This window comes from Bidens hawaiensis, unplaced genomic scaffold (genome assembly GCF_021521415.1).
Source record: "Bidens hawaiensis isolate Kalapana, Puna unplaced genomic scaffold, B.hawaiensis_p1.1 tig00002525_1, whole genome shotgun sequence".
Lineage (NCBI taxonomy): Eukaryota > Viridiplantae > Streptophyta > Magnoliopsida > Asterales > Asteraceae > Bidens > Bidens hawaiensis.
The window spans coordinates 2,726,102-2,741,784 of NW_027491138.1; the positions used below are offsets into that span (position 1 = coordinate 2,726,102).

At 37.7% G+C, this 15,683-nt stretch overlaps 1 protein-coding gene and 1 pseudogene across 1 annotated transcript; one reads left to right on the top strand and one right to left on the bottom strand.

Moving 5' to 3' along the window:
* The first annotated feature begins 3,140 nt into the window (after nucleotides 1-3,140).
* LOC143620115 (VQ motif-containing protein 4 pseudogene) lies at nucleotides 3,141-3,596 on the top strand (annotated as a pseudogene).
* An 8,900-nt stretch (nucleotides 3,597-12,496) lies between these two features.
* On the bottom strand, nucleotides 12,497-13,514 carry LOC143620116 (uncharacterized). Its single transcript, XM_077091880.1, has 2 exons — nucleotides 13,301-13,514; nucleotides 12,497-13,164 (listed from the first exon to the last, which is right to left on the bottom strand). The coding sequence occupies exons 1-2, from the start codon at nucleotides 13,512-13,514 to the stop codon at nucleotides 12,497-12,499; spliced, it is 882 nt and encodes a 293-aa protein (XP_076947995.1).
* Between the last annotated feature and the right edge of the window lie 2,169 nt (nucleotides 13,515-15,683).

Sequence of the window (15,683 nt, forward strand, 5' to 3'; positions counted from 1 at the left end):
TTTAACCATTTATGATCTTGGTTAATCATATTAAGGATCTCTTTGAAAGGAATATTTTTTATTTGACCACTTATTGCTAGGATTGGCCGTATAGGTATAACTAGATTTCACTAAGTATTGTAATTTAAATGAAGAATGTAATTTAGACCAAAATCGACTATGTTAACTAACTATGATTATGTTTTAACTTTTATAAATATGATAGATTACATATAGCTACTTGTAACCACTTTTAGCTTTGTTTGACCCAATCAAGACTAAATGTTGCCCGTTCACAAGATCATCCTCCGATTTGTAACAAAAGTGAGTTATCCAATTTGGCTATGATATCAATTTGCTATTTAATATGTGTCGTTGATCCGTCATAAACTTTGTCAGAAGATTAGTGATAACCACTAATTCTTCGATCAACCATAAATTTTACAACATATTTTGTAAATGGCATATACGGAATTTTATTATAAAATTTTACAACATATTTTGTAAATGGCATATACGGAATTTTATTATAGTTAGACACATTTAATGTAGTTCGATAACAATTTTATGATATCTGATAATCATTACAAAATAAGTAAATTATATTTCGGGCTGATTACGATTCATCTCGCTTTGACCAATTTTCACACAGCTATTTATTGTAGAATGTAAATCCCTTTAAGTCAAACCGGCGTATGGCTTTTCTTAGCTGGCCAATGATTTCAACCAAATTTTAATAAAAGACAAAATAAATGCCATTGCTTTGTAAAATAGTCAACTTTCAAAAGTTTGGTAATTCGATTGCTATATGATGGCCAACAAACAGTCAATGTTGCCTACATGATTTATGTTATTTTGATTAATGGTGTTATATGACATTTTCTAGAATGTGGATGACAAACGAACTAAACCCAACCGGAAAAATTGAAAGCTAAAAAAAATTCGAAATGACTAATGAGACGAATATCTGAGTATAAGATTAGTTTCAAAAACTTTCACGAGTAGATGTGTATTGTATTAGATGATACCGACTCAATACCCTGAAAGATACATACCCAAATCATACTCGTAAATACTTTATTCTCTTCATATTTTCATCAGTTTGAGACCCGTGTAATATATGAGCAATTAATTAAAATACAATTAATATGTAATTGATATACAATAAACAATAAATCAATCAAGCATTAAAGTTAACGTTTTTTTTATAAAACAATCGATAATTATAAACTTTAAATATTTTTGAAAGAATATGAAGCAAATATTTAGTTAACAATTTTGTAAGCATAAATTTCAATAATGGTTATTATTATTATTATTATTAAAAAGAGTGAGTTTAATGTGGGAACGAGAAGAGGCAAAATTTGTTTTTTTATTTGAGGTTATAGATTTGTAATTAGGTGATATAATAATTTACTAATTTAATTTATTAATTTTTAGTTTATGCATTTATGACTCTTTTTTGTAATAAAGTTATATAAAATTTAAATAGTAAGAAATATATTCGGAAATTCTAACGGTAGTTTTTTTAACAAACTAGTGGGTATAACTGATACTTGATAGGTATTACGCATGTATGGGACATGGTTTTACAACCATATAGGAGATTGAGATTATCAAAGTACACACCTAATTGTCATCCCTATTATATAACCGTCCAAAACCTAAATTTATATCTATAATTTTTATGCCTTTTCTAATTACAACCTTGTTTGTCTAGTCCCGTGACTCGTTCACTTTTTATGCGTATGTATGTATACATCAATTACATTATTTTAATTATTACCAAGAGTTCATTGAATCTTCTGAAAAATGAATGAACGTTTAATCTTCGGTTTGTGCACAAAAAAAAAAAAAACCTCGGGCAATAGAGATGCATCCTTGATAACTCTTTCCCGAATAAAAGACCTATGATAGTCGGGAGCTATATGTGTCCACAACTTCATGAAGCAGATGAATTTTGCGTGAGACTTTCAATATCGACATTGGGTTAGGTTGCATCTTAGCCCCACATGGGAATCAAGAAAGTGTAACGAGTTACCCCTGAAATTGCTAAGGTAATAAGGTTAACATAGTCAATTATGTTTTCCTTCGACAAAAAGAGCTTCTGAACCTAAGTCAAATAGATGAGATCTCACTATTAGCTCTCCTAGTATGAATTGGCGGGCCCTTTCAGATATAGGGTGGCTTCACTTTATCATAACATAAATCAACCCGTATAAGCCAATCAAATTTATTGAATAGGTAATGTTATCCATAAAAGGAGCAGAAGTAGTGGCGGCTGCACCGCATTAAGGCGTCATTAAAGCTTCCAGTACCTTCGGTTTCTTGGAGATACATGCAGCATTTGTTTAATGATGTTCTTCCTCTTTCTCAACAACATATTTATCTATAACGGTTTAGTTGTCTCAGTCTATACGGGTCTTATGGATTACAATGTGCCATACCAATAACTATTGGTGCCTTGCGATAGCCAGTCTTGACTCATCCATAGACTTCTTATGCAGCTAGTAAGGTTACACAGTTTCTTTGTAGCCACAACAACTACAAGTGCAGCGTATCTAAGCTTATTATATAGTTCCTTTAAGGTACTACTACTTAAATCTAATCGACATGAAAGTAATATAACTAACTGTAATAAAACGATTACTACTAAATAAATGTTTGTATAAGCATACGTGGTGCTCGGATACAACTCGAACAAGCATGGCACAAATCGAATGGGCGCGATTACCTCTTTGGGATTGGTTTAACGTGGAGTTCAAGTAAGGCAATGAATTTTCTACCTACAGAGTGAAGTTCTTTTTTATAATTTTTCAAACATCCAACGTTTTAAGTATTAACAATAAAACACGTTGTTTAGACATATTACACGAGCCAACGAGCTAGTTCACTTCAACTTGAATTTAATACGAGTCCATTTCAAGCAAACATTTTTCAAACGAGTTTCAACCATTTAAACTATTCAAACCACCCTAAATAGAAGGGTATAACCTAAAATAGTCAAAAGATGGAGGATTTTTAACTAAGTTGACAATGACCCACGTAGTTGAGTCCGAAGTCAACACAACCCACCAAGACCTCAAACCTCTTATAAATTCTCTTGTCCCTCACTTCTTCGAACTCATCTTTCAACAACCAAACCAAAGTTGACCACAGCCATGAAGACCCCATCTCCGGCTAACTCTTCCTCCAGCAGTAGCAGCGGCAGCAAGCACACCACCCAAACACCACCAACAACACCAAGATTCCAACCAAATCAATACAGCCCAACAACCTTCGTCCAAGCCGACGCCACCTCATTCAAACAAATAGTCCAGATGCTAACTGGATCAAACAAAACCACCCAACAGCCTCAGTCAAAGATATCCATACCGCCGGTCGAAACCGGTCAACAGAAGAAACAAGGGTTCAAGCTTCATGAGCGTCGTAACACCCTCAAGAACGGGTTGATGATCAACCCATCTGGCCCGAGTACCGGGTCATCTCCGAGAACTCATGAATTGCTCTCTCCGAGCATTCTTGATTTTCCGGCGTTGGCTCTTAGTCCGGCGACGCCGAGTGAGACGCCGGAGCTGTTGCCTCTTTTTCCGGTGAAGTCACAGTCGTTTGTTTAGATATATGGTTATTATCATATTAATTATGGATGGGTTAGAGATCTTTTGCTTTAATTGTACAATTTGGATTATGGATCTCTATTTTCAATAATTCTTCATTCAATTGATATTTTAATTTTAATAATTTCTTGAGTAATCTGAAATGCATCAAATTTGAAAATTCTAGATGATATTGTCTATCCAGTTTTAATGTTTGTTTTGGTTATTTTTTATATCGTCAATGCATTAAACATAGTTCTATATTTGGTTGTGTAACCAAATCAAATTGTCAAAAGGAATATTCTTTAAAAAAAGTTATTAATATCATTAAAAAATGTATATCAAAAACATTGATGTATTAAAGTTTTGAAGTTTGGTTTAAGTATTTATAAAATCCATTAAGTTAGAAAATTAAAATGTAGGTAAGACTATGCAAATAGTATTTTGTTGACGGGAGTATAATGATGGTCATACTAAAATGAAAAGGACCTTATCAATTTCTAACTAATTTATATTTGTTTCTTCGATGACATCCGATAACATCAGAATGATACAGAAAAAATTGGTATGGCATTGCGCAAGAATGCCATGCACAAAAAGCTAATCTATACTTGAATTTATATGGTAAAGAAATTATACAAGTTCAACGTGGCTTCGCATTTGGAAAGACTCTAAATCGAAAGTGTGATCATTTCAAATGATAATCATTCATTGTCTTAAATGTGCATGCATTTTGAATAAGTTTAAAATTTTAGTATATCAAAATCGGGTCAAAAGACATAATGACAAATATATGATTTTAAATACAATTAAATGACTAACCCGTATGAATATCATCACCTTGCTCGAATACCTTAACACAAAAGCAGTAAAAATTTAATCACAAAGTCGCAAACCATTGTTGTGAGTGTCGGACATAACTGGTGTTCTTAGAAGCCAAGAAGACAAGAACACCATACAACACTTTTATCAAGTCAAAGTTTCATATGCTTTATTTGAAAATGTTTGGCTTGAATTAAAATCATCCATATATACTATATTTGTGTTGACAATAATTTATTCGTGAATCGTGTACAACAAACACATCAAATTCTTGGACACATTTGGAAAGTGTAATTCTAAATGTAATTTGAACATGACCTGGATGATTCATTTATCTAAATAAGTCAACTAACTGATGGATTATAGATAAATTAAAATTAAATTGTAGAGATGTAAAGAGGTTAACAGATGGTAATAGATAGGCTAACTAAGTTGTTGGGTTGAGCAAGAAGATATATATTTATTTCTATCGGCGCACCGAGAAGTTATTTCATGAGACAGAAAATTTGAGAGTCAGTTGTATATTGCTGAATATTAAAAAGTTTTCTGTCTAGTTCAAGTCAGGTTAGACACATTCCTAAGCAACTTTTTTCAATATAAAAAAATATAACTATGACTCAAATTCTCATCGTCAGTTAAATTACACAAATCAAACTTAGCATATCATTGTTGAAAACAACACCTAATTTTGGGATAATTGGTATGTTCTAATTAGATCAAAAAATGAGACTTCAGAATATGAGAAGAGAGGGATGCGAATAATTGTAAAGCAGAGGGTAGTGGGCGGCGGTTAGACAACAAGTGAATTGGGCACGAGCGAAACTTGTTTGTCCGATTGTCATCACTTCGTTAGTCCGTTTGGCTTTTGTTGCCGATCACAAGTTGATTGTTTATTAGGTTAGACTCATTTATTACATGGGTTGGATAAATGCAATGTTATATACTTAAGACTATGGGGTATACATTCACGCTCATTAACTCCAACTAGCCATCATGTCACCTACTTTACCCTATTTTGCTCCACCTCACCCTAAGGAAATTGTTTGACCCCCCCCCCCCCCCCTAACTCTCTTTATTTAATGTAAAATTGACTCTTAGATTATTGTGTGTGTGTATGTATGTAAAGGATTTTAAAGCCCGTTAACATTTTAACTCACATTGCATTTAACGCCTCTTAATCCAGGGTATGCCACTATACTCGTTAACTTTTGCCAACTCAGTTTAAACATCCTAAACGTTAAGATATATACCCTTGGGCCTAATACTAAAAGAAATATGTTTATAAAGAACTCATGTATTTGCATTGTTGAAATTAACTGATGTTAGACAAAATTTTAATTGAATTCAAAAACGATTAATTTTGTGTTGAAGTCAGAAAGTCCAACTATCCATCATTTATTACACATTAAACTCATTTTTTTTATGAAAAATAAACTTCATTCACCACAAACGACATGCAAGTCCTCAAAATGAGGGCCGCAAGGAAAACCAAGTTACATCAACCCAAAAGGATATTTACACTAATCGTTCCATTCTATAGATTTAAATCTAGACCTATTTCGAATCCAAAAAAAAAAGAACAAGATTTAATCTTGGACACCACCTCGAAAGCTTTGGCCTCTTTACTCTGAAAAATCTTCTCATTTCTTGCATTCCACATACTCCATAAGGTCGTAACCACTATACAATGAGCCACCCTTTTGTCGAATTTCGGCTTCCTTAAACCTTTCGCTAACACAAGAATATCCCGAACTGCAAACACAAAAATAGGATCCAAACGGCACCACACGGCAATCCTATCCCATATCTCAGCTGCAAAATTACAACCTGTGAAAATATGATTAGCGGATTCCTGATGCGATTCACAAAACGGACAACTGTCCTCGCTAAGACCCATCCCTCGCTTATTTAAAGCAATTTAGTAGAAATCCTGTCCTGCTTCGCTCGCCACGCCAACACATTACACTTGATCGGCATCCACCCATCCTATTTAAACTTAAAAATGGGTTCATATTGTCGGCTATCAATAATAAGTTTTTTTGCAGCAGAAACCGAGAACATGCCATCTTCAGAACCAGCCCAAATCCATTTATCACATCCAGCGGCCCATTCGTACTCATATATATTGGACAGAAGCCCAAATAACTAATTCAGCTCTACCGATGATTTGGGATCCTGTCGCCAAGCCCATCTCATGACCCGATCATTATTTTGGAGACTTACTCTATCCGCCACGTTGCACCATTTTTGAGATTCCAATCTAAAAATATTAGGATACATACACCGTAAAGGAAATTCTGAGAGCCATGGGTCACACCAAAATCTAATATTTACACCATCCCCAGTGAGGTCACGCAAGAAACTATTAAGTTTTTTACCATTACCAATCGAACGCTCTCCGATCTTCACCATCTCTCTCCAACATCCATGAGCCGCTGACCTTAGCGGTAAGAACGACCAACTTCGGTTTCCACCATGACACGCCGCAATGAGTTCCTTCCATAAACAATTCCCATCCTTTTTGAACCGCCAACTCCATTTAAGTAGAAGAGCTTCGTTAGTATCTTTTAATCGACATAAACCCAACCCACCAAATTTCCTCGGCCTCGCCACTCTCTCCCAAGCAACCCAATTGATCTTTTTTTCTTCACTAGATCCTCCCCATAAAAAACGTCTCATAATACCTTCTAACTTTTCAATCACCGTTGAAGGGGCTTTGAAAAGCGAGAAATAATAAATGGGGAGATTTTCTAAAACCGATCTTTTAAGAGTTACTCTTCCTCTAATAGATAAAAGTCTACACTTCCACGAGGCGAGCCTCTTCTCCACCACATTAATTATAAAACACTTTGGTAATCAGAATTTATTATTTGATACAAAATTACAAAAAAGAAGATCGACTATTATAGTCATGGTTTTCTAAACAAGAGAGTAAATCACTCCTATCATTAAGCTAGTAAATAAGGAAAAGAATATGGTCAAATATATTAAATGTGCACCCACTAAATTAAGAATTCTAGATTCTCCCTCAAGTTGGAGCATGAAGATTTCGAATGCCCAACTTGTTAAGTAGTAAACGACATTGTTGAGCACCCAAGGCCTTTGTAAACAAGTTGGAAATTTGAGACTTAGTGTGCACGTATGAAGGCTGTATTTCCTTTGATTCTACCCTTTCTCGAACGAAGTAACAATCCATTTCAACATGTTTTGTTCGCTCATGGAAGACAGGATTGTTGGCAATGCGTCGCGCAGCTTGGTTATCACAAAATAGAGGTGTTGGTTTGGTTTGTGTCATGGTCAATTCATGTAGAAGCCATCTCATCCATAGTATTTCACTCACGGTGGTCGCCATTGCTCGATATTCTGCTTCGGCGGATGAACGAGACACAACTGATTGTTTCTTGGATCTCCAAGAAATTGGTGCTCCTCCCAAAAGTAAAAGGTATCCCGTTCTAGATTTTCTAGTGAATGGGCAACCCAACCAATCCGAGTCACAATAGGCAATAAGATTAGTTCCCCCATTACGAGGAAGCAAAATCCCCTGTCTAGGAGTCGTCTTCAAGTAGCGCAGGACACGGATTGCGGCATCCATGTGTGTTTGGTGTGGATTGGCAACAAACTGACTTAGCACGTTAACAGAGTAGGCAATATCGGGTCGGGTGGCTTGTAAATAAAGTAGTCTTCCTACAAGTCTTCAGTATTTGCTAGCATCCGTCTTGGGCTCTTCATCATCTTTATCATACTTCAAATTTTGTTCCATTGGAAATTTGCTTGGTCGACATCCTTGTAATCCACAATCATCCAAGATGTCTAAAATATACTTTCTTTGGCTAAGGACGAGGCCCTCACGTGTACGGGCAACTTCAATTCCCAAGAAGTATTTTAGCACCCTAAGATCTTTGATGCTAAAATTTTTGTTCAAGTAGTCTTTTGTTTGCTGGATCTTTCCAAGATTGTTTCCCGCAATAATCACATCATCTACGTATATGAGGGCCGTCACATACGTATCACCGTCTTTGTAGATAAAAAGAGAGTGATCCATTTTAGTTTGTTTGAAACCGATTTTGGTTAGGGCTAACGTGAATTTATGGTACCAATTTCGGGAGGCTTGTTTAAGACCATATAGTGATTTCTTAAGTTTGCAAACTCTTGTTTCTTCTTTCTTGCAAAAACCTTGTGGTATCTTCATGTGCACCTCTTCTTCTAAATCTCCATGCAAGAAGACATTGTTTACGCCTAATTGATGTATAATCCAATCTTTCTTTACCGCCACAGCAAGAAAGCTTCGAAGGGTGACGAGCTTAGCGACAGGTGCAAAAGACTCATGGTAATCTATTCCTTCCATTTGGGTGAAACCCTTTGCAACTAATCTCGCTTTATACCTTTCAATATCACCATTTGGTTTGTATTTGTAGACCCATTTTGAGTCTATGGCACGTTTGCCTTTTGGCAATTCTTCAAGGCTCCATGTCCCATTTTCTTCAAGAGCCTGAATTTCTTTCTTCATTGCTTGTCTCCATCGTTCATCATGTACAGCTTGAGAAAAATATTTTGGCTCATCGTTGGAATCAATGGCCGTGAGATAAGCTTTGTGTGATGAAGAAAAATTTTCATAAGAAATAAAGTTAGCTAAGGGGTGTACCGTCGAGGATTCTTTGTTGATAAAGGGTTGTGCATGGTCTACCGATGGGGGAAGTTTAACGTTGTAGTCGGCGAAGTGTCTTGGTTGTGTTTTATTTCTCCTTTCCCTGACCGGTTCAATTATTTCACTTACATTTTCATCTTCATTTCCCATGCTCATGTTTCCTTCATCACTGCTCGTTTCATGTGGTCCATCTTGTTGGGTCGATGAATATGTTGGAGGTGTAGCCGAGATTGGGATTTCACTTCTTCTTTCATTCTGGACTACTGAGTTTGGGCCCTCATTTCTTTCTTCATTCCGGACCGATTGGTGGCTTACTTGATCTGGGCCGATGGTTTGCATTTCTTCAACCTGGGCTGGTGATGGGTTTTCTTGAGTTGGGCCTTCATTGTCTTCCTTGGGACCGTTTCCATCCCCAGTTATTATTGTATCTTTCACTGTTATTTCCTTTTCTACCCAAATAATAGGAAATTTGAAGACTTCCTCTTCGTCTTTGTCTCTTTCAATTGTAGAAAAGGGAAACATTCCTTCAACAAATTTTACATCTCTCGATACAATAATTTTGTTGTGTTTAACGTTGTATATTTTATACCCTTTCGTTCCCCTTGGGTATCCAACAAAAATACCCGGTCTTCCAATTATCTCAAATTTGTCCCCATTTGTTTATGTGCTTCTGTAATATGCCAAACACCCAAAAACTTTTAATAGATTATAGTTCGGTTTTTGGTTGTATAAAATTTCGTATGGACTTTTATTTTCTATCACTTCTGAAGGTAACCGATTAATTAGGTAAGTTGCGGTTAATATGCATTCCCCCCAAAATTTAGTTGGCAAATTTGCTTCAAACCTTAGTGCTCGTGCTATCTCAAGTAGGTGTCTATGCTTACGTTCCTAACCCCATTTTGTTTAGGGGTGTGTGGACAAGTCGTCTCTAAGACAATTCCTTTATCGGCATAGAATTATTGCATTCGATTTGATGTAAATTCCCCACCATTATCACATCTAAATCGTTTAATGTTCTTTTCGAATTGCATTTTAACAAATTTCTGAAATTCTATCAAACATTCACTTGCATCATTTTTGTGTTTAGGGAGGAAGACCCAAGTCGCCCTACTATAATCATCTACTATGGTAAAGAAATATTTTGCACGCGAAATTGAAAGTGTACGGTATGGACCCCAAATATCACAATGCATCAATTCAAAACAACCATGGGTTTTGATGGAACCAATGGGAAAAGGTGATCCTGTGTGCTTAGCCTTGGCACAATAATCACAAAACCAATCTTTATTCTTATTTGAAATATTTTTAAGAAAATCAATATGGGAAAGTTTAGGATTTGAGGCATGACCTAACCGCTTGTGCCAAATGTCGACGGTCGTCACCAAGGCTTGTCTTTTATCTTCAACCATCCCCATTTGGTAAAGACCATCCTTGCACTTACCCGTTCCAATCAATGTCCTCGAGGTTAAGCCGTGCATAACAAAGAAATCTGGAAAAAATGTTACAGCACATTGAAGGTCCCTTGATATTCTTTACTAACAGATAATAGATTGCAATTGAACTCTGGGACGTGTAAGACTCCTCTTATTTTCATTCCACTTTCTAAAGTGTATTCTCCCTTTCCTTCTACGGCTATCTTCTCACCGTTCGGTATAATAACCGGGGGTTCGTAAGTGTTTCTTGTTCGATTTTCAAGGACATGCGCCTTGTATGTAATGTGGTCTGTGGCACCCGAGTCCACGATCCAATTACGTTCTCTATCATTGTTACTTGTTGCGTTTGTAGATAGTTCGGTTGAAGCCATATTGGCTAGAGCCGTATCTAACCGCATGCCACTTTCACTATCAGCAAAAAAGGTTATAAGTTGCTGATATTGTTCGTTGGTTAACCCTTGTATGGGGCTAATTTCAGATTCAGAAAGTGCTTCATTCTTCTTGTTGGCTTTGTTAAACTTGTCGGCCATGGTGAAGAAAACAAAGATGGATTTTCTGGTTTTAGGGTTTGAATGTGGTCTGCTCTAATGCCATATAAAACACTTTGGTAATCATAATTTATTATTTGATACAAAATTACAAAAGAGAAGATCGACTATTATAGTCATGGTTTCTAAACAAGAGAGTAAATCACTCCTATCATTAAGCTAGTAAATAAGGAAAAGAATATGGTCAAATATATTAAATGTGCACCCACTTTGATCTCTAAATAATCAAAAGGAAGCAATCCCCTTCTACACCCCACCACGACCCGCATGTCATCCTCGTCGTCTTCGACTTCAATTCCGAACAAGTTAGACTTATGTAAATTAATTTTAAGACCCGAACACAAGTAAAAGCACCGAAGGACCCGAGCTATTTTTTCCAAATTCTCCCAGGACCACTCGCCAACAATAAGAGCATCGTCGGCATAAAACATATGAGTGATATCCACGTCCGAAATGCGAATCCCTGGCAATTCTCCTATCTCTCTAGCTTTATTCAACATCCAAGAAAGGGTCTCCATCATGATCAGAAATAAAAAAGGGGACAAAGGATCTCCTTGTCTAAGCCCCTTTTCACAATTAAATTCGAAAGTCGGCGACCCATTCACTAGAACCGCCGACCTAGCCGAATCCAAAATCCCTTTAACCCACAATCACCACTGGTTAGGAAAGCCCATCTGAAGCATAATATTAATCAGAAAATTCCAATTAACGTTGTCATACGCCTTCTCAAAATTTATCTTCAAAAGGAATGCCTTCTTATTCTTTTTCTTCAACCAATCCACCAGCTCAGAAACAATGAGAGGCCCATCCAAAATAGACCTGTCTTTTAGAAACGCCGACTGAGACTCAGAGATCAACACTCCCAACACCTTTTTGAGCCAATTAGCAAGGATTTTAGAAATCACTTTACTAATGATCCCAATGAGCGTGATAGGTCTGTAATCCTTGAGGCCCAAAGGATTTTTACTCTTGGGAATCAAAGTGATAAAAGAAGATCCACAACCAGAACTAATAACCCCGGACTCATGAAAGGCTACAAGAATATTATAAAAGTCATTCTCCAGCAAACCCCAAAACTTCTTTACAAACTTAAAATTAAAACCATCTAGTCCAGGAGCTTTATCCGACTCGCAATCAAACACCGAATCGCAATCAAACACCGCGGACTTGATTTCCTCTTTAGAGAAAGGAGCCACCAAACTATCTTTAAGGTCCACAAGGACGGTTCTAATCCCTTCACATTCCAACTCTGGCCGAATTTTGAATTTTTCTCGAAAGTGCTCTCTAAAACTTGTAAACATGTTTCTTAACCAAAGTCGGTTTAGAAACCCACTCCCCGTCAATCTCCAAACCTGGAATAGCGTTTTGAACTTTCCTCCCATTAACCATACTATGAAAGAAGTCCGTGTTATCATCACCGAAGGACGCCCATTTAACTCTGGATTTTTGTTTTAAATCTGTAGCCCCTAAAGCCTAAATATCCTCTATACCCTTTTTACATTGTTCCCACACCCACCCCTCATCCCCCTCAAGATCCCTTTCCTCCATAAGTAACTCAAAATCTTCTTTTTCTGATTTAAAAATTTGTAAGTTTTCACCTTCCTTAATCTTACAATCCTTGACCCACTTTTTTAGTTTTTCTCTTAACAACCTGAATTTTTTCATTAAAATAACATCTGAAGGACCTGAAACAGCACAATTTCTAAGAATCTTCCCCACCACATCCTCACAATCGGCCTTATCCCCCCACGAATTAAACCAACGAAAAGGCTTTGGACCAAAATTGGTATCTACTAAAGACAAAACCAACGGTGCGTGATCCGACCGCTCTCTAGGGAAAGCCCTCAAGCACGCGTTCGGCCACTTAGATATAAAGTTTGAGCACACCAAAACCCTGTCAATCTTACTGAGTTTAACATCACCTCTACTAGCCATACACGTATACTTCTTACCTTTCATATTATATTCTTTAAGATCTGCTTCATCAATAAATTCATTGAAATCCCTGGCACACACTTGATCAAAGGTAGAATTCTTCCCTTCCTCATGACATCTAACTGCATTAAAATCACCTAACACAACCCACCACCCTTGCCCACACTGAATAAGCCTAAGAATCTCCTGCCAAACAACTCTCTTATCTACATCATTTTGAGGGACGTACACATTAACTACATTAAGTCGTTGATTCCCATCCACCAGTAAACCAGAAAATTGCAACAAAATTATCATTCAAAATTGTGCTATATTTTCGAAGAACTTTTGGATCCCACAAACTTGCAATACCACCAGATCGTCCGTTAGAGTTAACCCAATCTGCCTCAAAACCTTGCCCACCCCAAAAATTACAAAACAAAGACATCTGTGTATCCGAACACATAGTCTCCTGCATAGCTAAAAACGAAACCCCACAATCCTTCTGTAACTTCTTTATCCAACCCGATTTACCAATCACCCCAATCCCTCGAATATTAATAGATAAGAAATTCATCGTTTACCTATTTGTACCCCTTCTTGAACAATCGATTCTTTCACCATCTCGTTAAAATTAGACAGCCGAGCTCCAAGTTTTTCCCCTAACGTAATGGTCGCCGAGACCTCGGCGTCCCCTTTGTACATTTTCGAAGGAGACCTTAAATCCGCGGAATCTATTTCATTAGAATTTGCCGGTCCATGAAAACAGCCATTGCCTGTATTAATTGATCCCTCTTGTGGATGATTGTTAAGATCTAAGATTTCCTCCTAGGTCACGTTAACATTATTACCATCCATTCCAGATAAGGTCCCCTTGGAAACCCCATCCACTTCCTGCGAGTCCACCTCCACTTCATGGGAGCCCAAATTGGACAGTGAGCCCAAATTGGACACCGATTCATCCTCTATACCCAACAATTCATTTAGCCCAAAAGGGTCATTGGTACGGGCCCTTTTCCCTTCGTTCGAATTCTCTGATCCACTAGACCCCACATCACTGGGCCGACCCACAGAAGAGAACTTTTTGAATTTTTTTCTTTTGTTAATATTACTATTTCCAGCATTAAATCCACCTTCTAAATTAACAAAATGGTCAAAATTAAAAGTGGGACCCGGCACAAAATCCTCACTGACCAAAGCCTCTCCGCCAACATTTCTGTCAGAGACCACCGGCTCCGTCCTACCATTTCCATAACCAACCAAATCCTGTCCGTCAACATTTCCGACGATGACCACCGGCTCCGTTCTTTCATCCTTACTAATGACATCCTCTTCAATTGTATGATCCACCTCGTCTTTATCAGCCAGACTCTCATCATCATCTAACCCACCATCGGAGGTGAACTCCGGAGTCCAATCAATTTTATCTTCCAAAACTAATACACGAAAAGATCTTCCCCTCCACCGAATATCCATCTCCTCGCACAACCTCCTACCGCCTTCAACCAACACTGTCACGGATTCAAAGAATAGATCCTCCTTCTCCTCCAATAATATAGGTTTATGAGCTACTTTACCAATCATACCCCCCACAACTTCAACTACCACATTCGATCGAAGATGCAGAGGAATACCGGATATTTTAACCCACGCCAATCGATCAAAATTTAATGGTTGTCCCTCCCACATCTCAATATTAGGAAACATCCCTACAATATCTCTACCCGCCTGAAGAGCCTCCGTCGCCATCTTGTTGTCCGAAAAAGACAATAAGATCGACAGCCCACCCAAATATTGAATTTTACCTCCACCCGAACTAATCTTCTTCAAGATCATAGGAACATTCTTCAAATAATCCATATCCATCAGCTTGACCACCAAAGCCTTCCCATGCAAATCAGAAAAACTATTCACATTGTCGTCTACCGAAATCGAGCCTTTCTGATTTACACAATGGTTCCTCCCCATCAGAGTGTCATAGAACGTACGCCTACCGAAATCAACCGACCGACCTGCACTTTGGTTATGAGTATTACCGTCAGAATCCACATTCACACGCTCCTCCGGCTGCTTTCTCTCTTCCGGCTTCTTAGTATTAACCTCACCATCTTCAAGAATAAATCTCGCCACGTTAAACTTTAACGCAAAGTCTCCCATCTTAATCTTGCTTAACATCCTCCCCGTTTCTTCCTTGTTTTTGACGTCCAACAATGAAACAAACCCAAACCTATTTCCGAATCTATCTCTTTTCTTAGCAATGTAAATATCGAAAATGTTACCATGATCTCTAACAAACCCCGCTAAATCATTGCCGCTGCACGGATCAGGGAGATTTGTTACAAAGAACTTCGTTATCCTCCATTGAATCGCCTCCGGTATAGGCTTCCGACGGCCCATAGAGAGACCCGGTGGTACGGTGGTGAAGCCCTACGGCGGCGGCAGGGTTGGGTCTTGATTGTTGCGGTAGTGAAACCCTAGGGCGGCGGCAGGGTTGCGGTGGTGAAACCCTATAGCGGCAGGGACGTGCAGCGATCTTCTTTTGTCACTTTGATTCCCAAGAGTAAAAATCCTTTGGGCCTCAAGGATTACAGACCTATCACGCTCAATGGGATCATTAGTAAAGTGATTTCTAAAATCCTTGCTAATCGGCTCAAAAAGGTGTTGGGAGTGTTGATCTCTGAGTCTCAGCCAGCATTTCTCAAAGACAGGTTTATTTTGGATGGGTCTCTCATTGTTTCTGAGCTGG